The following is a 26,370-nucleotide window of genomic DNA, read 5'->3' as shown; positions in this document are numbered from 1 at the left end:
TTGAAAGTGATAACTGATATTTTCTCCATTTCTCTTTTCTCCAAAGTCCAATTTTTATCATATAGTTGTATTTTTACATTAACCAAGATAATAGCCAATTTTTGCCAGACACAGTGTCCTGTGCCTTAGTCCCAGCTGCTCTGGAGGCAGAGCAAGGAGGATTGCTTGAGGCCAGGAGTTCAAGGCAGACATGCACTATGATCATGCCTGTGAACAGCAACTGCACTCCACCTCCAGCAACACAGCAAGTCCCTGTCTTTAAAAACAATACTCAATTTCTTTTCTAATCATAATATCTATGGTTGTTTAGCATTAGTTACTCATAAGTGGATTGCTCGCCACCATGATTCTTTGTTTTTTCATTCAGATTCTCCATTTCTGATAAGTCTTCTATTAACATTTGTTGTTAAGCAGTTTTTTCATGAAGGACTCACAGATGCTATTATTCTCTGAAGACTTACATGATTGAGAATATTTGCCTGTTGCCTCTAAACGTGACAAAAATCTCAACTGGGTATAATATTCTTGGGTCACACTTCTAGATTCTTTTTTCATTTCAGAGACTTTTTATTGCATTATATATTTGAGTAATCTTCTATTCCTATTAGTTTAATGTTGAGTCATCTGTCTTCTATATCAAATACATATTTCTAATTGCCTTAATCTCTTTGTGTTTCATGTGCATTCACTGTGATCATTTCAAGTCTGTCTTGATTTTCATGGTTGTTTGTCTTTATTCCCTGCCTGTCACCTGTCCTACCTCTTCCCCAACTGACACATAGCTCAATGCTACTATATGTGGACCCAAACCCACCACTGCGATAGCACACCTAGGTTGGTCCATGTCTGTAGTGTTTCATGTGTCAAAATAACCTCTTAATTTATTCTCACAATAAAACTCTCAACTGAGTGCTAGGACCTATGAAATCATTTATTCAATAACCTCTTACTTATGAAAAAATTAACACAATATTACAAATGGAACTCTTCTTACATCTTCCTTCTCTTTCCTTTCGTATTCAGACTGCATGTTCCAAAAAACTATCTCTTGCTGTTTAGTTTATAACAAGTTCGCAAACTTTTTATGTAAAGGGCCAAACAGTAATACACTTTGAGGGATATATGAACCCGGTCACAAGTAAACCCTGCCACTATAGTGTGAAAGCAGCCATTGGCAATATGCAAACAAATGGGCTTGGCTGTGTTCCAAAAGAACTGTATTTACAAAGATGAGAGGCAGGTTGTAATTTGCTGACTATTGTTTTATACAATCAACTTTGGCAACTGCAGTCAAAGTAAAGGTCCCTGGCCATGTACTGACTTGGAATGGGTGGACTGAAATAGCATTGCTGTAAGGATTATATTAATAGCCAACTAGCACAAATTTGAACTCAGCACCTCATGGCCCATGTGGAAGAATGAGTCAGTGTAGGTAATGTGCTGACCTAGCAAGGTCTCTTCAGTGCCAGCATTCTAATCAGTGGTATGCTCTACTAAAGCGATTCAGAAGGCTTTTCTGCTGTATGTAACCCCAAAGAATGGCAGGAATTTACTACAGCTATAACAAAAATGGTAATAATATTCAGTTACCTTTTGTTAAGAACTTTCAAATATTTCATTTGAGCTCAATAACTACTGTAGAAGTATGCATGGTAGGTGTTCTCTCCATGACAAAGTTAAGAAAAGTGGTAACTACAAAAAAATTTAAATTCCCATTCTTATAGCAGATTAGAAGTAGACTATGACCTCTAAAACCATTGATCTCTTAGGACTGGCATTTTTGGGGTAGCCCTTCTTTTTTCCTAATGGTAAGACTAATCAGAGCACCAGTATTTTTTGAAAGCTCCTCATTACAGCTTCGCTCAGCCCGAAGTAAGAGAAAATGGCTCTATGCAGACATTAGACAACTGCACAATGGCTCAATGCAGAGCAGCACCCTCAACTGACATCACATGGTCCCATTTGCCTAACCACTCCCAGAACTAAGTTTCATTGTAAAAAATGTAAGCTCACTTAGTAGCATGTAGCCAAGCTATGGTTGTAAATATTACTGGACGTCTCAGATAAACACTTGTAAATTTATTTAACCCTACAGTAAACTATTTGTGTGGCATTCTTCATGACTTATTACAGATATTCCTTAATTGTTCACTGAGAACTTGGAAAATTTTGAACCCACTAGACAGGAGAAGCTTAGCTTAGGACACTGAGACTTGACTTTTTTACTCAAAGGAGCCTGATAAATAGGATCACAGAATCTCATGTTGGAAAGAACCTTAAAAGTATGAGGAAATCTCACATACCTCCACTAATTCTCCCAAATCCAGGATGACTCTCCTACTAGTTTCATGATGTGGGGTTCTGTTTAATTTTCAAAAGGAGGCATTTTGTTTCAAAATATATATTGTCAATGAAGGGCAGCATCACCTTCAAGGGGGCAAAAGTTGGTGCTTAAGGACTGAAAAAACTCTTAGCTAATACCAGTGATTTCTGTCCCTCCAAAGCTCAGCCCTACATGAAAAGTCTTATTCCTTAGCATTTAATTGATCTTGTTAGAAAGAAATTAAAATCACTTAATTTAAAATTAACTTAAATATATTTTTCTCCTTTAGGGGGCAATAATGAAAAAAGGTTGAGAAATGCTGTTCTAAAGATCATTTAGTCTATCTTTATCTAATTCATATATCTCTAGAACACTGTCATCAATAATAGTTAGCATTCATTGTGCCCTTATTATCTGCCAGATTATACCCTAAATTCTTATTACATGAATTATTATATTCTCACAACACCCCAGTGTGACAAGTACCATGATTGTCCTTACAAATTAAGAAACTGAAGCTAAGATATATTAAGAATGTCCTCTGGCCGGGCGCGGTGGCTCAAGCCTGTAATCCCAGCACTTTGGGAGGCCGAGACGGGCGGATCACAAGGTCAGGAGATCAAGACCATCCTGGCTAACACGGTGAAACCCCGTCTCTACTAAAAAAATACAAAAAACTAGCTGGGCAAGGTGGCGGGCGCCTGTAGTCCCAGCTACTCGGGAGGCTGAGGCAGGAGAATGGCGTAAACCCGGGAGGCGGAGTTTGCAGTGAGCTGAGATCCGGCCACTGCACTCCAGCCTGGGTGACAGAGCGAGACTCCTTCTCAAAAAAAAAAAAAAAAAAAAAAAAAAAGAATGTCCTCATATTCAAACTTTCGTGTTGTTATCCTCTATACCATACTGCCCTCTACACCAATATGTATCTCCCTTTTTATCAAATACCTCTAGAAGAAAATTCGTTGTATCCTGAAGTGGTTTATTTCATAGTATGAAGGTGAAAGGTATCGACTCTGAGGTCACACAAAACATACACACATCACACACATGGACTGAAGTTCTAATTCCAGTCTATCACATATTGTGGTTATTGAGCAAGTTATTTAATCTGTGTACTAATCTATAAAATAGGAATAATATATGGTTACATGGTGGAATGTGAGGTTTAAATGAGAGCATGTTTATAAAGCCCTTAGCTTTGACCAGCACACATTAAATAGTAGTCATTCAATCCATATATTTATATGAATATATATTCATTTATATATATGAAATGTATGCAATCATCATTCGTAAAAAAAATAAAGTTAAAGCAGGTGGTAACAGGGAGTACATGGGAATTATCTGTTCTTTCTGGTTAATACTAATGTGAAACTAAAGCTACTCTAAAAATAAAGTTTATAATTATTTAAAAATCAATAAAAAAGTAAGAATTTCATACATTAAAAAAAATAAAACAACAAGAAGCCAAAGTGTTCCCAAATGTCAACACTTTAAAATACCGATTATTTCAACTGTGGGTGTAGTAAGTAAACTTCACAAAAAAATAGTGACAGGAATATATGACAATATGTATCAAGATTCCTTAAAATGTATACACACTTCTGACTCAGTAATTCCATTTATAGAAATTTATTTTCAGGAAATAATCAGATAAATGTACAGAGAAATGTGTGATGTGTGTATGTTTTATACACACACAAATAATGTGTGTGACTTTTCTACTCAAAGGAGCCTGATAAATAGGATCACAGAATCTCATGTTGGAAAGAATCTTAAAAGTATGAGGAAATCTCACATACCTCCACTAATTCTCCCAAATCCAGGATGACTCTCCTACTAGTTTGATGGTGTGGGGTTCTGTTTAATTTTCAAAAGGAGGCATTTTGTTTCAAAATATATACTGTCAATGAAGGGCAGCATCACCTTCAAGGGGGCAAAAGTTGGTGCTTATTTTTATTTATTGCAGCACTGTTGATAGTAGCAAAACACTGGAAATTGTTCATGTCTATATATAGCAGGATGGTTGAATAAATTATGGTAGTCTATCCTTAATAATGTGTGATGTAGATCTATGTTTATTAACATAAATAGAAGGCCATAATATTTATGTCTTGAAAAAAAAATCATGTGTTATTCCTGTAATCCGAAAGCTATTTTTGCTTTAGAAAAAACATAAGTGTTCCAAAGAACTATAGTGGCTAGGCAGTCTATGGATCAGGAAAACCTGAATTAATGGGAGGGCTTTAGTTTTAAACAACTTTTATTTATTAAACCTATGAACCAAAAGACAAATACATACCCTTCCATAGCAATAACCACATGTGATCAGAGTGTTCATTAAAGATTTCACGAAAGTGGCTGGGCGCGGTGGCTCAAGCCTGTAATCCCAGCACTTTGGGAGGCCGAGACGGGCGGATCACAAGGTCAGGAGATCAAGACCATCCTGGCTAACACGGTGAAACCCCGTCTCTACTAAAAAAATACAAAAAACTAGCTGGGCAAGGTGGCGGGCGCCTGTAGTCCCAGCTACTCGGGAGGCTGAGGCAGGAGAATGGCCTAAAACTCGGGAGGCGGAGCTTGCAGTGAGCTGAGATCCGGCCACTGCACTCCAACCTGGGTGACAGAGCGAGACTCCGTCTCAAAAAAAAAAAAAAAAAGATTTCACAAAAGTGATGTATTTTTTCAACTAATTCAACACTGCTGAGGCCCATAAACAATGTGATCTTTGAGGAATGCTAATATTTGTTACCTCATTATAATTTAGACAGGTGACCTTCAGTTTCCAGGTATTGACAAAACTTAAATACCTTTTTAAATAAAATGTAATGAGATAGAGAATAAGGACAAGAATCTATAGCAAGCTGAATATTTTATTAGTTAAACATGCATATCTATGGAGAAGGAAAATGAAAGGGGGAGAATTCAAAACAAAAGAAATGAGTTGTACTTATCCTTGTCTCCTCTAGGAGACAGATGCTTGAGAGCACTTACTAGAAATAAAAAAAGATTATATCACCTGTCCATGGTTTTTTGAGTTCTACTAAGTTTATTTTTATTTTATTTTATGTCTTTCTTTTTTTTTTTTTTTTTTTTGAGGCAGTGTCTCGCTCTGTCACCCAGGCTGGAGTGCAGTGGCGCCATTTCGGCTCACTGCAGCTTCCACCTCCCAGGTTCAAGTGATTCTCCTGCCTCAACCTCCTGAGTAGCTGGGATTACAAGTGCCTGCCACCACGCCTGGCTAATTTTTCTATTTTTAGTAGAGACAGGGTTTCACCATGTTGGCCAGGCTGGTCTTGAACTCCCAACCTCAGGTGATCCACTCACCTCGGCCTCTCAAAATGCTGGGATTATAGGCGTGAGCCACCATGCCCAGCCTATTTTATTTTTTTAATTAAAAAATAAAATGGATTCAAGCAATCCTCCTGCCTCAGCCTCCCAAGTAGCTGGAACCACAGGCATACACCCGGCAAGTTCAGTTAAGTTTAAATATGTAATAATAGTGTAGAGGATTATTAAGGTTGTGTCTACATTGTATTAAACAGAAAGGAAATACAAATATATTTCACATCCAGTGACACATTCTGAACATTTACCGATGTTCATATTTTAAGTGTTATGGCCTTTCCTAGAGCTATGAGCTCTGCAGATATTATAAATCTGCCAAATAAATTCTTGATTATATTTTCTCTGCATGTTTCTTTTCAGACTTCAATAGAGTAGAATATCTAACTATAAAATTCTAGATTTTATAAAGTATTCATGAATGTAAACAGCCAAAAATCATCATATCTCTCTTAATAGCTGCAGTTTGCACATACTATGTATGCCCTTCACTACACAGTAAAAAAAAAAAAAAAAAAAAAGTTTTTGATTTTGACCATGTTGGTAAAGGCTGTCCTCATCCCACAGCTTTAATACAACTGTAGCTTTGTAATAGAAGTGTCTATAGCCATCTCTAGTATATACTAATTTCTGCTGGTGCTGTAATCAAATGTCCTTAAAGGCCAGTTACTTAATAGAGTGAATGTAGGCACTGTATGTCTTTTAATCCTCACCAAACTAAAGAGAGCCAAGCTTGCTGACAAGAAGCATGATGAGGTCATCAGCAGGGGACAGTCTGGAGTTTGAGGTCAACAACTGTCTTCATCAAGAGTATGGTGGGTCTGCAGATGCAGTTCACTCAATTACCGTACAAAGTCTCCTGGAATGCCATCATAATGAATCAAACTTCTTAGGATTTTTTAAAAATGTTAAAATTTCACGTTATTCAATGATTACAACTATGTAAAAAAAGCATTTGATAAAAAGGACTGAAAAAAAAACAACAACAACATAGAAAAGAGTTGTGTGAATATAGCAACGGAACCTCACTTGCCAAAAACATCTTGGGACTGTGGTTTATTTTATAGGAGAAACATTAATTAACAATTTATTTCATGTGTATAGGACTATTTAAATCTTCTGTTTCTTTTTTGGTCAGTTTTGGTTTTTATGTACCTAAGAAATTTTCAGTTTTCCCCATTTTTCAAGTTTGCTGTCATAAATTGTTCATGGTATTCCCTTTACTTTTTTTTCTGTTTGACTAATATTGAGTCAAAGAAGAAATTTTTAGCTTTATTAATCCTATTTTATAATTTTGGTTTTTGTTACTTTATTTCTAAACATATCTTTATTTCCTTCCTTCTTTCTTCAGATTTATTTTACTGGTATTTTTTGCAAGTTTTAAAAATTTCATGGCTCATTAATTTTGAGTCTTTCTTCTTTTCCAAGAAAAACATTTTAAATATATATATTTCCCTTCATAGCCCTGTCTGAGAACTCACTTCTGAATTTCTCACTCAAACTCAACATTTCCAAAACCAAACTACTACTCTTTCCCCACATACCTGTTCTTTCTGGAGCCTTATCAATCTTGTCAAAAACAATTCTCAGGTCAAAACACTTGAAGTCATGCTTCACTTCTCTATTATATTCTTTATCCAATCTGTTAGAAAATCCTGTTGTCAAAACCTTTAATATGTTCAAAATCCACCACTCTATCTTCATTCCCTTTGCTACCAATCTGTAATTGGCCACTATTGCTTACTCAATTACTGCAGTAGCCTCCCAATGGGTCTCCTTCTCCTTGACCTTCTAAGCACAATTCTCAACACAGGATCTGAGTTATCCATTCAATAGATAGTTTCAAATCATCTATTGAGATTCCCTATTATTCAAGAGAATACTCTCAATTCCTTACAATAATCTACAAAGTCCTTTATGACCTGGCCACTTGTTGCTCTCTGACCCATTGTCTGATTCCTCTCCTTCTCATTCACTGCTCCAGCCAAACTGCTGGGATTTAACTAATATTTTAACTTGTTAGTGAGCCCTTCCCTGGCAATCTTTTTTTTTTTAATAGTATGATTCTTTATTTTGTAAAACAAGCCTCCACTCCCCCAAAAAAGCCTTTTTCATAACAATTTGTATTTTCCAGGGCCAAGGCTAAGGCTAAGGTGAGATGAATGAGGGAGAACAAGATAATTTACCTCAGGAGTAAAATTTAAGAAATCTGGCAATCTTATTTAAAACTGCAGTCCACTCACCCAATACTTCCTAGCCCTGTCCCTGCACGTTCGCTTTCATGGCATATATCATTACCTGACATATTATGTATTTTACCCACTTACTTATTGTATTAGGCCATTCTTGCATTGCTATAAATACCTGACGCTGGGAAATTTATAAAGAAAAGAGATTTGGCCGGGCACGGTGGCTCAAGCCTGTAATCCCAGCACTTTGGGAGGCCAAGACGGGCGGATCACGAGGTCAGGAGATCGAGACCATCCTGGCTAACATGATGAAACCCCGTCTCTACTAAAAAAACACAAAAAATTAGCCGGGCGAGGTGGCGGGCGCCTGTAGTCCCAGCTATTCGGGAGGCTGAGGCAGGAGAATGGTGTGAACCCGGGAGGCGGAGCTTGCAGTGAGCTGTGATCCGGCTACTGCACTTCAGCCTGGGCGACACAGCGAGACTCCGTCTCAAAAAAAAAAAAAAAAAGAAAAGATTTAACTGGCTCATGGTTCTGCAGCCTGTATAGCTAGCATGGTGCTAGCATCTGCTCAGCTTCTGGTGAGGCCTCAGGAAGCTTTCACTCATGGCGGAAGGCAAACAGGGAGCCAGCATCTCACATGGCAAAAACGGGAGCAAGAGGTGGGAGAGCCATGCATGTTTAATCAACCAAATATGGTCATTTGGGTCATGAGAGTAGATCCCTTATGGTTTGGTGCTGTCCTTGTGAACTCACTATCAAAGGGAGCACCAAGCCATAAATAATCCACCCCCATGATCCAAATACCTCCTACCAAGCCCCACCTCCAACACTGGGGATTACATTTCAACTTGAGATTTAGGCAGGGGCAAATATACAAACTTTTTTTTTTTTTTGGTCTGTTTTGCCCTTTGCCATATTCTTAGCTAAGTGCCTGGCATGTGGTACTCAGTAGTTAATTGTGGAGTAAATAAAAATTAATCCTTGAAATTTTCATATATTGCCGGGCGCGGTGGCTTACGCCTGTAATCCCAGCACTTTGGGAGGCTGAGGCAGGTGGATCACCTGAGGTCGGGAGTTTAAGACCAGCCTGACCAACATGGAGAAACCCCATCTCTACTAAAAATATAACATGGAGAAACCCCATCTCTACTAAAAATACAAAATTAGCCGGGGTGGTGGCGCATGCCTGTAATCCCAGCTACTCGGGAGGCTGAGGCAGGAGAATCGCTTGAACCCGGGAGGCGGACGTTGCGGTGAGCCGAGGTTTGCACTCCAGCCTGGGCAAAAAGAGCGAAACTCTGTCTCAAAAAAAAAAAAAAAGAAAGAAAGAAAGAAATTTATGACCTAGAATATGATCAACTTATATGAATGTTTATTCATGGGAAAAAAGTATAGTCTTCACTTGTTGGACTCTACACATGTCCATTAAGTCAAGATTTCAATTATACAGTATTGTTCAAATCACCTATTTCCTGACACTTTGTTTGCTTAATCTATCAAATACTAAATGAAAGGAGTTAAAATTCTTTAACTATTGACAGTGGACTTTTGTGTACACTGAAGCTATGTTACACACATTTAGAATTGTTATATCTTCCTGGTGAATTGATTTTTCTGTCAATATTGATCTCTAGTAATCTCTACTAAAGATTTTGCTTTAAAGACTACTTGTATAACATTACCACTATAGGCTGGGCACTGTAGCTCATGCCTATAATCCCAGCACTTTGGGAGGCTGAGGCGGGTGGATCACCTGATGTTGGGAGTTTGAGACCAGCCTGACCAACATGGAGAAACCCCGTCTCTACTAAAACTACAAAATTAGCTGGGCGTGGTGGCACATTCTCGTAATCCTAGCTACCTGGGAGGCTGAGGCAGGAGAATTGCTTGAACCCAGAAGGCGGAGGTTGCAGGGGTCCATGATCACTCCATTGTACTCCAGCCTGGACAACAAGAGTGAAACGCCATCTCAAAACAAACAAACAAACAAACAAACAAACCCATTACTACTATATTAGTTCTCTTTGGAGTATTTATCTGGTATAAATTTTTTTACATTCTCTGACATTTAAACTTTCTTTGTTTGAGGAGTTTTTTTTGTTTGTTTGTATTTGGTGTTTATTTAAATGACATACGGTCTTGCTCTGTCACCCAATGCAGTTGCAAGAACAAGGCTCACTGCAGATGTGAACACCCAGACTCAAGCGATCCTCCCATCTCAGACTTCCAAGTAGCTGGGACTACAGGCATGTGCCACCATGCGCCTGGCTAATTTTTTTAAAAATGTTTTGTAGAGACAGCACTGCTCGTGCTGGTCTCAAACTCCTGGGCTCAAGCGATTCTCCTGCTTTGGCCTCCCATAAATGCTGGGATTACAGGTGTGAGCCACAGCACCCAGCTACCTTCTCTGTTTTAGATGTCTTAAAAAAAAAAAAAAAACAAAACAAAACAAAAACAAAAAACAAAAAAAAAAAAACTGAGGAAAAAAGTCTGTTTTACATTAACAATGATTATTGATTTTTTGATTCATTGCTAGTATCTCATCGTGAGTTTTCTATTTTCCATCTTTTTTCCCATGTTTCTTCCCCTGCATGCTGCACTTTCTCCTAATTCTTACCATCTTGGGGGTTTTTTTCTTTATCCAACATTTTCCCTCTCCCTGCTTGAAAATTATATACTCTATTTCTTTCCTTTTAGTCATTACCCTAGAAATTCTGTATTTCACTTACTAAAATCTAGAATTAATAAATATCTTTATCTTTCTCTTGAAAAGGATAAGGACCTTAGAATGCTTTAACTCTCTTCACTCCTCTTCTGATTTATATGTAGTTTTTGTCCAAGATTTTAATTTTTAACCCCCTGAATTAGACATTGGTGTATATGCTTTATAGGATCAATTTTTGTTAGGTTTCCACAAGTTTATGACTTTTTTTTTTTTTTTTTTTTTTTTTTTTTGACTACCATTACTTTTGCATCTCATGACTTCCTTCATTCTAGTTCTCTCAGGAAGGATGCTGTCCCATTCAAGGGTTCTAGATTTATGTATGGACGTCTGATGCAACCTCCCATTCTGCATGAGCTCTCAGTTATGTCTCCTATCCTCTGAGTACCCAACCTTTGTAAACCAAGCACCTATCTTACTGAGAGCCAGAAGATGCCCTCCAGGAGAACGCTGAGTTTGCTTACTCTTGTGGAATCAAGCATCCTTGTCATTTCAGCCTATTTCCCTTACTTTACTGCCAGCTCAACTATGCTTTCAGTAAATATTTTGAATATACTATTTAGCACTTTTTGGATGATCTAACTAGGAGCTTTTCTCTAAAAATCATTCTATCTTGTTGCCTTGAATGTTCTTAGGTTAACTTTTTTAGTATTCATGTTCTTTAAAATGATTTCATACAGATGTTGTATTTACTATATATGTTCCATCAGTGAAAAGTATAACTGAAAAAGCCATGTATACACGGAATTGCTTAAGAACTGTTTTAGTCACAAAATGATTTTTGTTTTGCCTATCATATATATTTTACATAAGCTAAAAGCCATTTCCAAAAGATGGTCCTTTTTTTCTGAATTCTAAGTGTAAATATTGACTCCAATATATTATCCCCAACGTCTTATAAAAATTTCCAACACAGAGCAATGTTAAAAGATTATCTACCATGTGTATTCTGACTTTGTCATTTTATAATATTGCTTATCACATATCTATCTATCCCTCTATTTATCCATCAATTCATATTACTTTTTGTTGTTACATTACAAAGGTAAATGCTGACATCAATACATTTCCCCACCAATATTTCATAAACAAAAAAAATTTATTTCTAGGCAATAAATCTCACATTCCCCAAATTTTGCTTATCAGTTTTATAAGCATTCAAAAAGCACAACTCTCTGTGCCACAATCACATAACAACATTTGAGTCAGAAAACAACAGTCTCACAGTTAACAAGGGGGAAAAGTTAAAAATAAATTATTAACTTTTTATAATACATTATATTTCCATGTTAGTAATAAGCCTCATATGTGGCACATTCATTTGAAATGTTTGCCCTTTCATTTCATCAATATTTAGGGGTCCCTATTATAGTTTCTATTTGTTTATGATGAAAAGCTCTCACTTGCCATCACTTCCCTGTTCAGTACTTGTGGAAGACTACTCAGTTTCATGGAGGCAGCTGACTAATTACCTTTTAAACTTAGTTTAGGCAAAGTTGCATTTACCTTCTGTAGGTAAGTGTCTTCCAGTTTAATGATTTTAGAAATTAGATTCTATCATCTCTTTAAAAATTTATTTATTATAATAAACACTTTATTAGCTACCATATTAAGACTGTGCTTCTACTGTTTTCTCTTCCTATCTTTAACATTAGGAGCATAATTTACATTTCTAGGGAGCATTTCTTTATGAAAATTGATCACTTTGAATGCATACAAAAAGACGAGAAGTGAGTTTTCAAGTTTAGATTTGTTTGAATTTGGAAAAAGGCTTTCAGGTAGTTTTTTATATTTGTTAAAGACAAAAAAGACCAAAAAGTGTAAAGCAATGTCTGTAGAATTCCTCTCCTCTCAAGAGAAAAACAAAATTGTATATAAAATATTTATTTTAATAATCTACATGGTATACTTGTGTATTATCACAAATTCGTACTATGACCTTACCATTCATATGCTGGATTAAATTAAAACCAATTTAGTATTTTACTCTTTATCAAAATAATCCAATCCAGATACAGGCAATCTGAGTCCCATGTGAGTAATTTTAGGCACGCCCCTAATCTCTGTGGGGCTACTTTTCCTCATCTTTAATTTACAATTCCCTATGATGGTCTTTTGTTTAGAGCTTATTCCATTATCTAATAAGGTTTCTTTTTTCAGAGTACTAAAATATTGACTAACCAAAGGACAGGGAGTAATGTAATTCTAGCACTTCACAAATACAAAAAGGTATTTGGCCTGTTTCTCTTCCCCTAAGCATGAGAACTTCTTGGTAGCACATTAAACAAAAGAATGGTTCCAACTTAAGCTATCTCATTTAATTTCTTCAAAACTTTTGTTTCTTTTTTCATAATACTGTATAGCCTACTATCAAAAGAAGAACTAATAGAACACTCATTATAATTGAAATAGTAGCAAAGTATGCAAAGGAAGAAACATGAAAAAGCTAGTATACCCCAAGGGAAAACATCCAGTTCCAGATGTAACCACATAGAAAAGCTAGAGAATAATAATAATAACAATAATAGTGACCTTATCAAAGTATGTCCAAAAAATAATTAGAAAACCATTTGAGAAAAACCAATGAACAAAAAATTGCACATTAGTAGTATAGAGCATCCTAGAGCCAGCAGGATGGTTACAAATACGATGCTTATGCAAAAACTAAATCACTGTATACAGTCTCAGAGGCCAGAGACAGTGAGGACACAAAGAATATGCTTCCAGGCCGGGCGCGGTGGCTCAAGCCCAGCACTTTGGGAGGCCAAGACGGGCGGATCACGAGGTCAGGAGTTCGAGACCATCCTGGCTAACACGGTGAAACCCTGTCTCTACTAAAAAATACAAAAAAAGCTAGCCGGGCGAGGTGGCGGGCGCCTGTAGTCCCAGCTACTCGGGAGGCTGAGGCAGGAGAATGGGGTAAACCCGGGAGGCGGAGCTTGCAGTGAGCTGAGATCCGGCCACTACACTCCAGCCCGGGCAACAGAGCGAGACTCCGTCTCAAAAAAAAAAAAAAAAAAAAAAAAGAATATGCTTCCAAAACTTCTGTTTTATTCACTTTCATCTTTGTGGGCTCTTTAGGCAGGAAGATAATTAATTAATTTTCCCCAGACACAGAGAAACAAATATTAGCAATGAGAGCAAAGAACAAAGCTCCAAATAAATGTGACGTTAACCCCAGCACTTTCACCATATGTTCATTCATAGAAGACAGCCTCATTTATATGAAGAGTCTTGGAATATGCTAACGTCATTCAGATGAAAAGGCAAGATTCAATTACATATCATAACCCTTGCAATTCTCAGTTTCTAAAACTGCTATTTTCCAGACGCTTCACTGCTTGGTAGACTTCAAAATGCCGCTTTATATATAAAAATCTAATTATAGAACATGAATATCTACACAACAATACAACTTCTCAAATCTTGACCAATCTGAAGTATCCCCCTTCTTTTTGGGCAGTCAAAAATAGTTATCAGTCTACTCTTAGGTGAATAAAAATTTCCAGTTATTTTATAAGCTAGGATCTGAAAAATACACAACCAATAATAGATAAATGGTTTTAAGGGAAGAGTAAGGAACAGGGAATCAAAATCAGTTCAAAGATCTGGCACCACCAAAAACTTGTTATTCGATCTAAGCAAGCCACTTATCTATGCCTCAGTTTACTCATTTGTCAAATGATACTACTGCTTTAACAGGGGTTTCTGAGAACAAAATAAGAGAATATATATCAAAGCCCTTGAAAGAGTGAAAACACTATAACAGATTATATTTTAGTAAAATTAAAAGTCTAAAATCAACTCCATGATGTAATCCTCCTTTTTGGTACAAAGTTGAAAACTCTGTTACTTTCCATTATACAACATATCATATACAAAAGTATACTATACATATATGTATACATACATGCAAAAATACACAGACATACCTATATGTATGTGTATATATACACATAGTTAAAAAATAATTTTTAATATACCCTGATATTTACCACTCATCTTAAGAAATACAACATTAACTAATACCTTGGAGACTATTATATGCTTATTTTATCATATTTCTTTTCCTTCACTCCAGACTGCTTTAAATTGTGTGCTAATTGCTTGCTTGCTTTTACTTACAGTATTGCCACATTTATGTATGTATCCCTAAATTATCCACGCATTCATCTTCCTTCTTTCCATCCATTAATCCTGATTTCTGAACTTCATATATATATATGTATATATATATACACTATTTTTCCTTCAACTTCTGTAATACTTAGAGAAATTTCTTGACATTATTTTTCACATTATTTTCTAAGGTTAACAAAATTTGTTATACCCATTTGAAGCAGAGAAAATGGGGTACAGTGAAGCTAGAAACTTGCCACATTATGAGCAGACAACGGACAAGTTTTTCTACAGTAATTCTGAAAGAAAAACAAACCAATGACAGTCTCAGAGCTTTACAGAACATTCATATCATTAGCTTCAATTAAAAAGAAAATATTTACTTAGTGCTAGTAGCACAATTCCAGTTAATATTTCTACATTGACTTTACATAGGTGATATTTGTTCTTTCATATTAAAGGGGAAGGTATATTAAAAAGTACTGATGATATAAAACCCCCAAATAATATTCAAATATTTCCTTAAAATGAAAACAATAACAAATTAAATAAGATCAAAAGAAGATGTATATTTCTTTGAAGAGATGGACTGTTAGGAAACATGTAGCCTTACTATGGAGTATTTTAATTAAAGAGGGTGTCTCCTGAAATAAGTAATTAGTCTGACACTAATCAATCCAAACATATCATTCACCTGAGCAAGTGGTGGAAGAATCTCCTTGCATATTTGCTGATTTGGTCTCTATATTCCAGTATAGTGGTATCCAGAAGTGGTCTTGTTGGAGCATAGAAGGTTCCAAGGCTTGCCTCAAGCTGTGCTGTGGAATTCAAACATAGCAGCACTAAAACAAGTGAAACTCCATCAATTACAACAAAATACTCATGTTTGCAGTCAGGCAGGTTTTGCAAACTTGGATGAAACGTGAGCTTGCAGGAAAGATGAAATTAAAATATGACAGCTGGTACAAAAACAAACCTGTGTATAAACTTTCACTTGAGGCAAAGCTGACAATGACTCGGAGCAACAAAAAGCTGTCAAAACTGAAGAAATCCATAATGAACCAACCTCTCACCACAAATGGGTAATTAAAACAGTGACTCGTCACAGTAACACAGTTTGAACTAGTACTTCCAGTAAAATCAACTCACAGTGTGCTAAACATTTACTCTCTTTGGCTAAAAGGAGAAAACTGACCTTTCTTCATTGGGAACTGGAATCGATATAGCAGAAATGCTTTTTAAAATAATACAAATAAACAGCCATATTGGAGTAGAAATATGTCTCTATTGCAATTTTAAGACAACCGTGAATGTCCCTATATCTTCCCTAAGTTCTGCCCTAAACAGCAAAAGTCTTGGTTTTATCCAAGTGTGAAAGCTAAGACCTCTGGGAGAGGAAAGAAGGACTGGAGAGGCAGGTTTTAATAAACTAGAGGGCTAATATTGGGGGAAAGGGCACATTTTGCCTGTTTCACAATTTTACAAAGACATGCTCATGGGACTAGGTTTTTTTCCCAGAAATATCTGGAAGTTAAGTAATTACCATAATGGTGAGAGTATGTATGAGAACACGACAGTTCACAGTAAGACTCCTCTGATTTTTATGCTACTAGCACTGAGTTGAATAAACAATTCCTTATTTAGCAAAACTCTTTAGTTTTAGGCATATTTGGGTTTGAAAGTATTAAATGCCTCATCAGAATAATTACTATGGACTTGGCTAAGCTGTTAGTAATTTCTTTTTTTAATCTCAAATCTAGACAGTAAAGTAAGATGAACTTTAGGGGTATTTTCTTTCAAAGCAGCAGTCAATTTAGATTAAAATTGAATACAGCCATGCTATTGTAAAAACAAGCCAGATTCTCTTCCCATTGCTTGTTTTCTTGACAGCATGTTTTGTACATCTGAAATGTTCGAACCTACATGGAATACTCATAACTCCCAGCACAGTTATAGATTCATTAGCTAGCCCAGCTTGATGTTTAAGGCAGAAATGAAGATCTCAAAGATAACTACAATACGGCTACAAATAAAAGAGCTCACTGGGTTCCGCTAATAAAAGGAAACAAATTACCATGTCAAATTTGTTAGATTGAGATAGAATAAGTCTCATGAGAGAAAAAAAATTCTGAATGTTTTAGAAATATGTTTTACAGTTACTTGGGGGAAAATGCACATACCTACTTAAAATGTACATATTCTGATAACCCAGCATCATGCAAAAATTTTATTTTAATAGCCTAGTATCATACAAGCTTTTTATTTCCCTATCTCCCCAATATGGTTCCTTGAAAATATCAAGAATCTGATAATGCCCATTTGTATATTCCCTAATAATCTTTCCTATAACACAGTAATCTTACAAGACAAATTCACTAAGGTGCTAGCAATTTTTCAGTGTGCTGAGAGTCAATATTTTATCTTTTCCATATTTCTTCTTTAACTGTAAATTTATGATCTCTTATATAGATTGTGTATAACATAAGCATTCTTTAGGGACCTTGCTTTTTAAAACTTTTTCTTTCTTTTTTTTTAAGTATACACTCAGTCATTACAGTATATCAATACTAAGAAATAATTAGTTAAGATAACTCTGCAGGCCGGGCGTGGTGGCTCAAGCCTGTAATCCCAGCACTTTGGGAGGCCGAGACGGGTGGATCACGAGGTCAGGAGATCGAGACCATGCTGGCTAACACGGTGAAACCCCGTCTCTACTAAAAAATACAAAAAACTAGCCGGGCGAGGTGGCGGCCGCCTGTAATCCCAGCTACTCGGGAGCCTGAGGCAGGAGAATGGCGTGAACCTGGGAGGCGGAGTTTGCAGTGAGCTGAGATCCGGCCACTGCGCTCCAGCCTGGGCGACAGAGCCAGACTCCGTCTCAAAAAAAAAAAAAAAAAAAAGGTAACTCTGCAGACAGCAATATTATAGAGTACCTTGTACCCTAAAATTATGGAGTTATACTCTTCTTTTTATTTTTAGCTAAACTCACTGAGTACCTAAGTAGTGGGCCATACACTAGGCATTTTCTCATTGTAAAAATACTGGAATTTCTTGGCCAGGCGCAGTACGGGCTCATGCCTGTAATCCCAGCACTTTGGGAGGCTGAGGCAGGAAGATCACTTGAGGCCAACCTGGGCAACATAGTGAAACCCCTCTACTAAAAACAGAAAAATTAGCCAGGCATGGTGGTGCACATCTGTAATCCCAGCTACTCAGGAGGCTAAGGCAGGAGAATTGCTTGAACCCAGGAGGCAGGCATTGCAGTGAGACGAGATCATGCCACTGCATGCCAGCCTAAGCAACAGAGTGATACTATGTCTCTAAATATATAAAGAAAAATATTGGAATTTCCCTAGATAAATTTTGACTACCTCCAAAAAGAACATTCAATTAATATTAAATAAATATTTATTGTGGGCCATGTGTGACTTGGGCCAAGACCCATGATATAGATTTCCTGGAAGAGCATGTGCTTACTAATTATTCTTCTCTAAAATTAATAAAATGAAGGTTACCTACAAAATTCTTTCCAAACAACTTGTTTATTTTGGCAATGTAATAAGGTGGGATAAGAAAAATCTATAAAAATGCAAAGAAATAGAAAAGAAAAGCTCTCCAAGTAAAGACCTTTTGACATATTTCCTGTTCCTCCTATCTTGTAAATTACCTAGGGACACTTTCTCATTGGCCGTGATTTTCTGCCATTAATGTCAGTGCTTACTACAAAGATATGAAAGATGCAAATGTTAGAATGTTTAGGTGCATTGTACATTAAGTAAATAACTTACAAGAAAAATAATACTGGATAATTGGCAAATATAAAGATTTATTTCATTATTGTATGTGTCACAGCATTCCCCACTGCCCAACCCATGACCTTAGCTTTTTTAACTTCTCTTTTAAAATTAAACATCTTAGATCCCGATCGACAAAATTACTTATTGGGCAAAGGTAAGGAAATTCAAGCAGGCAGAAGAGAGAAGAGTGTCACAACTATAAGTCAGAAGGAAAACAAGAAGAAGCAGCCTGGGCTACAATTCAGATATACAAAAAAGTAAGTGTTAAGGACTATTGTCTGGACAGAGGACTTGGGTGTGAGAAAAAAATATTGATGTCTAATGTGAGGGAGGAATAAAGACCTTTGTTTGGTGCTCTTTGTTTAGCAGACCCCACGGAGTACATGAAATTTTTGATCAAAGTTTGAAATCTGAGCACGTTCCATCTGTGAGCTTAGACTGAATTGTACAATTACTGCAGTATAAGTTCCAACATAAGCACATACAGAAAAGTTGTTCTTTATGTTGACAAATACTATACAGTAAGTACCACATGGGAGCAATTATTTGATATCTGATCCTTTCAGTTTTAATAGAGCACTAACATTTTTATCATTTATTGTCCAATGCCATGACTCAAAAACAACCTCAAAAAATAACTCAATAAAATATATTTCATGTATATACAAAACCCATCTATGAAAAATATTTCAAGTCTGACCTTCTCTCTCTGGAGTGAGCTTCTGTCTAAGAAGATGGTTTACAATGGCGCTCATGCTGATAAAGCACTGATGGCCTAGAGTGTCCCAGTTCATGCTGCTCAGGATGTTTATTGCCTCACAGATCTCATCACAGTGAATGTACTGGAAGATGATGTCTACCAGGCCCAGCTGTCCTTGAGTGAAGACACCTATCACAAAACGTGGAAAACCAGGTGAATCTTTTAAAATAAAAGTAGAATAACAAAAAGAGTTAACTTTTCCATAAAGAAAAAAACCTATATTGCTTGCATAAGTACTAGAAATGTGGGACTGATCTCCTTCTCAACTAATATTTGCTGTAAGACACACTGGTACAACAAAAACACATCTGTTGATCCTTTTAAAATGAAAGAAAATTCACTTTTACTCTTAGGACCAAGAGCATAAAACAAAGACTGGGGGGTGGTATTCTGTTGTGGTTTTATTGTCTTTTAAATATGGCTGACCTCATTTGAAATTAATAATTTCTGTGTATTAAATGACAATAAGTACTAGAGCTGTTAAACAAGATTTTTTGCTTGTTTGTTTTATGTAACTTTTTTAATCTTTTCAAAATGGTAGGTTACCAAATCTTTTTTTCTTCAATGTTTACTGATTAAAGTCTAAAAAACTTCCTCTCAGTACAAATAATCATGAAAGAAAATGAAAAAACATGTGAAATTACTTTCTAAGCCACAAAGTATTATAAAATATTACTGTAATTCTTTTTATTACTATCATCATCATTTAACTAGAGTAGTTATAGGCTTCAGGATTTTAAAAAATGTATTAGTTCATGAGAAAGATGCTAAAATTCTTCATACTAACTTCAAATCACATCAAAATGAAAACTTGTGCTATTAACAGGACTCAACTTGATAGGGAATCTAGGGAATTGCCCTGACTATACTAAGCAGTAAAACTTTACTATTCCTTTTGTGTTGGTAAAATCAAAGAATGTGACTGTCCAAAAGCCTTCATGAGCCTGCAGTCAGCATTGGAAGTTCTCATAAATCAGGGTGATTCCTTAGCAGTAGATATTAATCCATAGGAACTTTGCAGGAAACCAAAAATATCTGAAGTCTGTTAACTCCACCTATACCCTATTAATACTTCTACTAGTAACAAGAGAAAGAACTCATCTATTGAGAAGAAAAGCTAACATATAATCATAATAAAATCATTGAAAAGTGATAAAGAGAAAACCTCAAAAGGCAACCACAGGAAAAACAAATACACTGGATATACAAAAAAGCAAAGATATGAATGATTACAGACTTTGCATCTAAAATTATGTAATCCAGAAAACAATAACAAGACATTTTAAAAGTACTGAGAGGTAAAAAGTAAATTAATCTAGAATTCTACACCTTTACAAAAATGATCCAAAATTCATGAAGAAAGATAACAATCCTTAAATTCACCTAATAACAGAGCTGTGAAATAATAAAGCAAAAATGGACAGAACTAAAAGGAGAAAAACTCAGATCTAAAATCATAATTGGTGCCTAGGGGTGGTGGCTCATGCCAGTAATCTGAGCACTTTGGGAGGCCAAGGCAGGCGGATCACTTGAGGTCAGGAGTTCAAGACAGGCATGGCAAACATGGCAAAACAGTCTTTACAAAAAACACAAAAATTAGCCAGGTGTGGTGGCAAGGGCCAGTAATCACAGCTACTCAGGAGGCTGCAGCAGGAGAACCGCTTGCATCTGGTAGGTGGAGGTTGCGTTGAACCGAGATCACACTACTGCACTCCAGCCTGGGTGACAGAGTGAGACTCTGTCTCAATTAATCAATCAATCAATCGATCGATCAAATTATAATTGGAGATTTCAGCACTTTTACTAATCAAGAGAACATGTAAGCAAAAAATTCATAAGTATAGGAAATACTTGAAAAACACTATCAATGAATTTGACCTAACTGACATTTATAAAATACTGCACCCAACCACAGTAAAATACATTCTTTTTAAGTGCACACAGAACATTGAACAAGATAGAGCATATTCTGGGTAATATAATGAAGCTAAATAGTTTTAAAATCATAAGAGCATTTTCTCTGACCACAACAGAATTAAATATCAGTAAGAAAAATTATCTGGAAAATCTCCAAATATTTAGAAGTTAAGCAACATCCTTCTAAATAACCTATGGGTCAAAGAAAAAGATGTCACAAAGTATATGAGAAAATATTTTTAATTGAATTAAAGTAAGACCCAAAGTAAACAGAAGGAAATAATAAAGACAATAGGAAATAACAAATACAGAAAAATCAATGAATTCAATAGCTTGTTCTTTCAAAAAATCAGTAAAATTGACAAACTTCTGTCTCAGCTGAGAAGAAAAGAGAGATGATACAATTACCAAAATAAGAATGATCACTACAGAACTACTGACATTTAAAATCAGTGAATAATTATTTTTATATGAATAAATATAACCCAAATGAAATGGATTCCTTGAAAGACCCAAACTATCAAAGTTCACTCAAGAAGGAATAAACTTGAATGGCTCTATATTACTTAAATTTGAAGTCACTGTTAAAAAAAACCTTTACACATACACACACACACACACACACACACACACACACGTGCACCAATGCACACACATAATTAAACACGACCTGCATATTAAGATGTCTTCACTGGTGAATTCTCTCAAACATTAATGGAAGAAATAATAAAGCCAGGAACAGTGGTGCACACCTATTGTTCCAGCCCCACAGGAGGCGAAGGCGGAAGGACTGCTTGAGCCCAAGAGTTTTAAGTCCAACCTGGGCAAGATAGCAAGACTGTGTCTCTAAAAAAATAGTAATACGTAAAAAAAAAAAAAAAAAAAAAAAAATTAACAAAAGAAGAAATAACATAAATTCAATACAACTCAAATTATAAGAGAGAATACTTCCCAACTCATTTCATGTGGTTAGAATTACACTGACACCAAAAATGAAGATATTACAATAAAAAGAAAACTATAGACCAATATTTCCCATAAACAAACACAAAAACCCTTAACATAATATTAGCAAATCCAGCAATATATTAAAAAGATAATATATCATGAACAAGCAAGATTACTCCCACAAATGCAAGGTTGCTTAAACATGTGAAAGCCAATCAATATAATTTACCTTATGATGAGAAGAAAGAGAAAAAAACCTATAATCATTTCAATTGCTGCAGAAAAAGCACTTGAAAAAAATTCAACATCTACTCAAGATAATATATATCAGCAGACTGGGAATGGAAAGGGACTTCCTCAATGTAATACCATCATACTTATAGTGAAAGACTGAACGTTTTCCAACAAAGATTGGAAACAAAGCAAGGATGTCCTCTCTTACCATGTCTATTTAATATTGTACCAGATGTCCTAGCTGTAAGAAGTGAAGAGAATAAAATAAAAAGCACACAGTTTAGATAAGATGATGTAAAACTTCTAAATCCAGTTGTCATGATCATCTATGTAGAAAATCCTAAGGATTCCAAGTCACTTCAGCTAAGAATGAGTTTAACAGGATTGCAGGATATATGGTCAATATTTTAAAATTTTATTTCTACATAATCCCAATGAACAATAAAAATTGTAATTAAAAATATTTACAATATAATCCAAAAACATGAAATACTTAGGGATAAATATAACAAAGCATGTACAAGACCTTTACACTTAAAATTATAAAACTATGCAGAGAAAACTAATGAAAACCTAAATAACTGGAGAGAGGTACTACTTTTATGGATTAGGATACTCAATGTTGTTAAGAATCATTCCTCCCTAAAATGATCTATAGATCCAACACAATCTCAGTCAAAATCCCATCAGGAGAAACAAGCCAGTTTCAAAACTATATAGAAATGGAAGGGATCTAGAATAGTCAAAATAATAGGAAAAAGAAGAATTAAGTTGAAGGACTAACAGTACCTGATTTCAAGACTTACTGTAAAACCACTTACTGTAAAGCCACAGGAATTAAGTCAGAATGGTACTTGCTTAAGTACAGACATTTAATTCACTAAAAGACAATACAGTTATTGATAGGTCAAAGTAATTCAGTGGGAGAAAGAATACTCTTTCTGACAATTGGTGCTGGAACAATAAATATTCATATTAAAAATTAATCTCAACCCATACCTCATACCATATGCAAAAAATTAACATGAAATAGACCATAAACCTAAATGTAAGAGCTAAACCCACAAAACTTCTAGAAGAAAATCCTTGTGACCCTACATTAAACAGTTTTCTTAGGACATGAAAAGCAAAAGCCATAAAACAAAGAACATTATGAATTGAATTTCATTAAAATTAAAAACTTAAAAACTTCTGCTACTTTATACACAATGGTAAAATAATGAAAGGGTAAACTACAGGCTGAAAGAAGATATTCACAATACAAGTATCTTACAAAGGCCTTGTATTCATAAAATATACATTAAAAACCTCTTACAACTCAAGAATAAGTAAACAAAAAATTCAATTAAATTTGGGCAAAAGATTTGAAGACACTTCATCAGACAAGATATACAACAAATAAGCACATGAAAAGATGCTCAATTCCAACAGTCACCACAGAAATGCAAATTAATACCATGACACACTTACTAGAATGGGTAAAATTAAAATGACCATTAATTTCAAGTGTTAGAACTTGGAGCAACTAGAGTTCCCATAAATTGCTGATATGCTAAATGACACAATCATTTTAGAAAACAGTTTCTTCTAAAGTTAAACAAACACTTAGCATATGGCCCAGTCATTTTAAACTTGTAGGTTTTTGACAAGAGAAATGAAAATATATGTTCATACAAAGATTTATAGATGAAAGTACATAGTATTTTTAATCTGTTAGCAAAAACCTGGAAACAAACCAAATGTCCATCAATATGTGAAAGGATTAAAAAACTGTGGTACAGAAATACAAAAAAACCCTCAGAGGATATTAGAAACACGTCTATGCACTCAAGCTAGAAAACCTAGAAGATATGAATAAATTTCTGGGAATGTACACCCTGTCAAGATTGAATCAGGAAGAAACTGAATCCCTGAACAGACCAATAACAAGCTCCAAAACTGAATCACTAATACAAAGGCTACCACCAGAAAAAGCTTACGACCAAACAATTCACAGCCAAATTCTACCACGTGTATAAAGAAGAGCTGGTACCATTCCTACTGAAACTATTCCAAAAAAATGAAGAGGAAGGACTCCCTAACTCATTCTATGAGGCCAGCATCATCTTGATACCAAAATCTGGCAGAGAGACAACAAAGAAAGGAAACTTATGACCAATATCCTTGATAAACATAGATGTAAAAATCCTCAACAAATACTAGCAAACCAAATCCAGCAGCACATCAAAATGAAAATCTACCACGAATAAGTAGGTTTTATCCTTAGATGTAAGGTTAGGTCAACATACGCAAATCACTAAATGTGATTCATTACATAAACAGAATGAAAAACGAAAACCACATGATCATCTCAATAGACACAGAAAAGGCTTTCAATAAAATCCAACATCCCTTCATGTTTAAAAAAAAAACAAACAAAACAAAAAAACCTCAACAAACTAGGCATTGAAGGAATATACATAAGAATAATAATCTATGACAGATCCATAGTCAACATCATACTGAATGGGCAAAAGCTGGAAAACTGGAACAAGACAAGGATGCCCTCTCTCACCAATCCTGTTCAATATAGAACTGGAAGTCCTAGCCAGAGCAATCAAGTGAGAGAAAGAAATAAAATACATCCAAATAGAAGACAGGAAGTCAAACTATCTCTGTTTGTAGAAAATATGATTCTATACCTGGAAACCCCATAGTCTCTACCCAGAAGCTCCTAGATCTGAGAAACAATTTCAGCAAAATTTCACGATACAAAACTAAAGTATACAAATCAGTAATATTTCCATACACCAACGACATCCAAGCTGAGAGCCAAATAAGCAACACGATCCCATTCACAATAGCAACAGAATAAAACACCTGGAAATACAGCTAACCAGAGAGGTAAAAGATCTCTACAACAGGAATTACAAAACACTGCTCAAAGAAATCAGAGATGACACAAACAAATAGAAAAACATTCAAAGCTCATGGATAGGTAGAATTGATATCATTAAAATGGCTTTACTGCCCAAAGCAATTTACAGATCCAATGCTATTCCTATCAAACTACCAATGACATTCTTCACAAAATTAGAAAAAAAAAAACTAATTTGAGATCCGTTCCCAGATGGCTGAATACAAACAGCTCTGGTCTGCAGCTCCTAGTGTGACTGACACAGAAGACGGGTGATTTCTGCACACGTATGTTTATTGCAGCACTATTCACAATAGCAAAGACCTGGAACCAACCCAAATGTCCATCAGTGATAGACTGGATTAAGAAAATGTGGCACATATACACCATGGAATACTATGCAGCCATAAAAAAGGATGAGTTCATATCCTTTGCAAGGACATGGATGAAGTTGGAAACCATCATTCTCAGCAAACTATCACAGGGACAGAAAACCAAACTCTCACTCATAGGTGGGAATCGAACAATGAGAACACTTGGACACAGGGCGGGGAACATCATACACTGTGGCCTGTAGAGGGTGGGGGTCTAGGGAAGGGATAGCATTAGGAGAAATACCTAATGTAAATGACTAGCTGATGGGTGCAGCAAACCAACATATCACATGTATACCTATTTATCAAACCTGCACATTGTGCACATGTACCCTAGAACTTAAAGTATAATAAAAATAAATAAATAAATAAATAAATAAATAAGGGGAAAAAAGATAAACTAATTTAAAATTCATATGGAACCAAAAAAAGAGCCTGAATAGCTAATGCAATCCTAAACAAAAAGAACAAATCTGGAGGCAAAACAACATATCCGACTTCAAACTATACCACAATGCTACAGTAACCAAAACACCATAGCACTGGTACAAAAACAGACACAGAGACCAGTGAAACAGAATAGAGAGCCCAGAAATAATGCTACACACCTACAACCATCTGATCTTTGACAAAGTCAACAAAAACAAGCAGCAAAAGGACTTCTTTTTCAATATATTGTACTGGGATAACTGGCTAGCCATATATAGAAGATTGAAACTGAACCCCATCTTTACACCATATACAAA

At 35.6% G+C, this 26,370-nt stretch overlaps 1 protein-coding gene across 1 annotated transcript in view; it reads right to left on the bottom strand.

The window, feature by feature from the left end:
- The window catches only part of WDPCP (WD repeat containing planar cell polarity effector), a 473,258-nt gene that overhangs the window by 257,417 nt on the left and 189,471 nt on the right, over positions 1-26,370 (bottom strand). The window contains 2 exon segments of the mRNA XM_030920555.1: positions 15,393-15,516; positions 19,196-19,384. Of these exon segments, the coding sequence (XP_030776415.1) occupies positions 15,393-15,516; positions 19,196-19,384 (313 nt within the window).

This window comes from Rhinopithecus roxellana, chromosome 17 (genome assembly GCF_007565055.1).
Source record: "Rhinopithecus roxellana isolate Shanxi Qingling chromosome 17, ASM756505v1, whole genome shotgun sequence".
In the NCBI taxonomy this organism is placed as follows: Eukaryota; Metazoa; Chordata; class Mammalia; order Primates; family Cercopithecidae; genus Rhinopithecus; species Rhinopithecus roxellana.
Note: the sequence above shows the minus strand (reverse complement) of the source record. Positions and strands in the feature narration are given on the sequence as shown.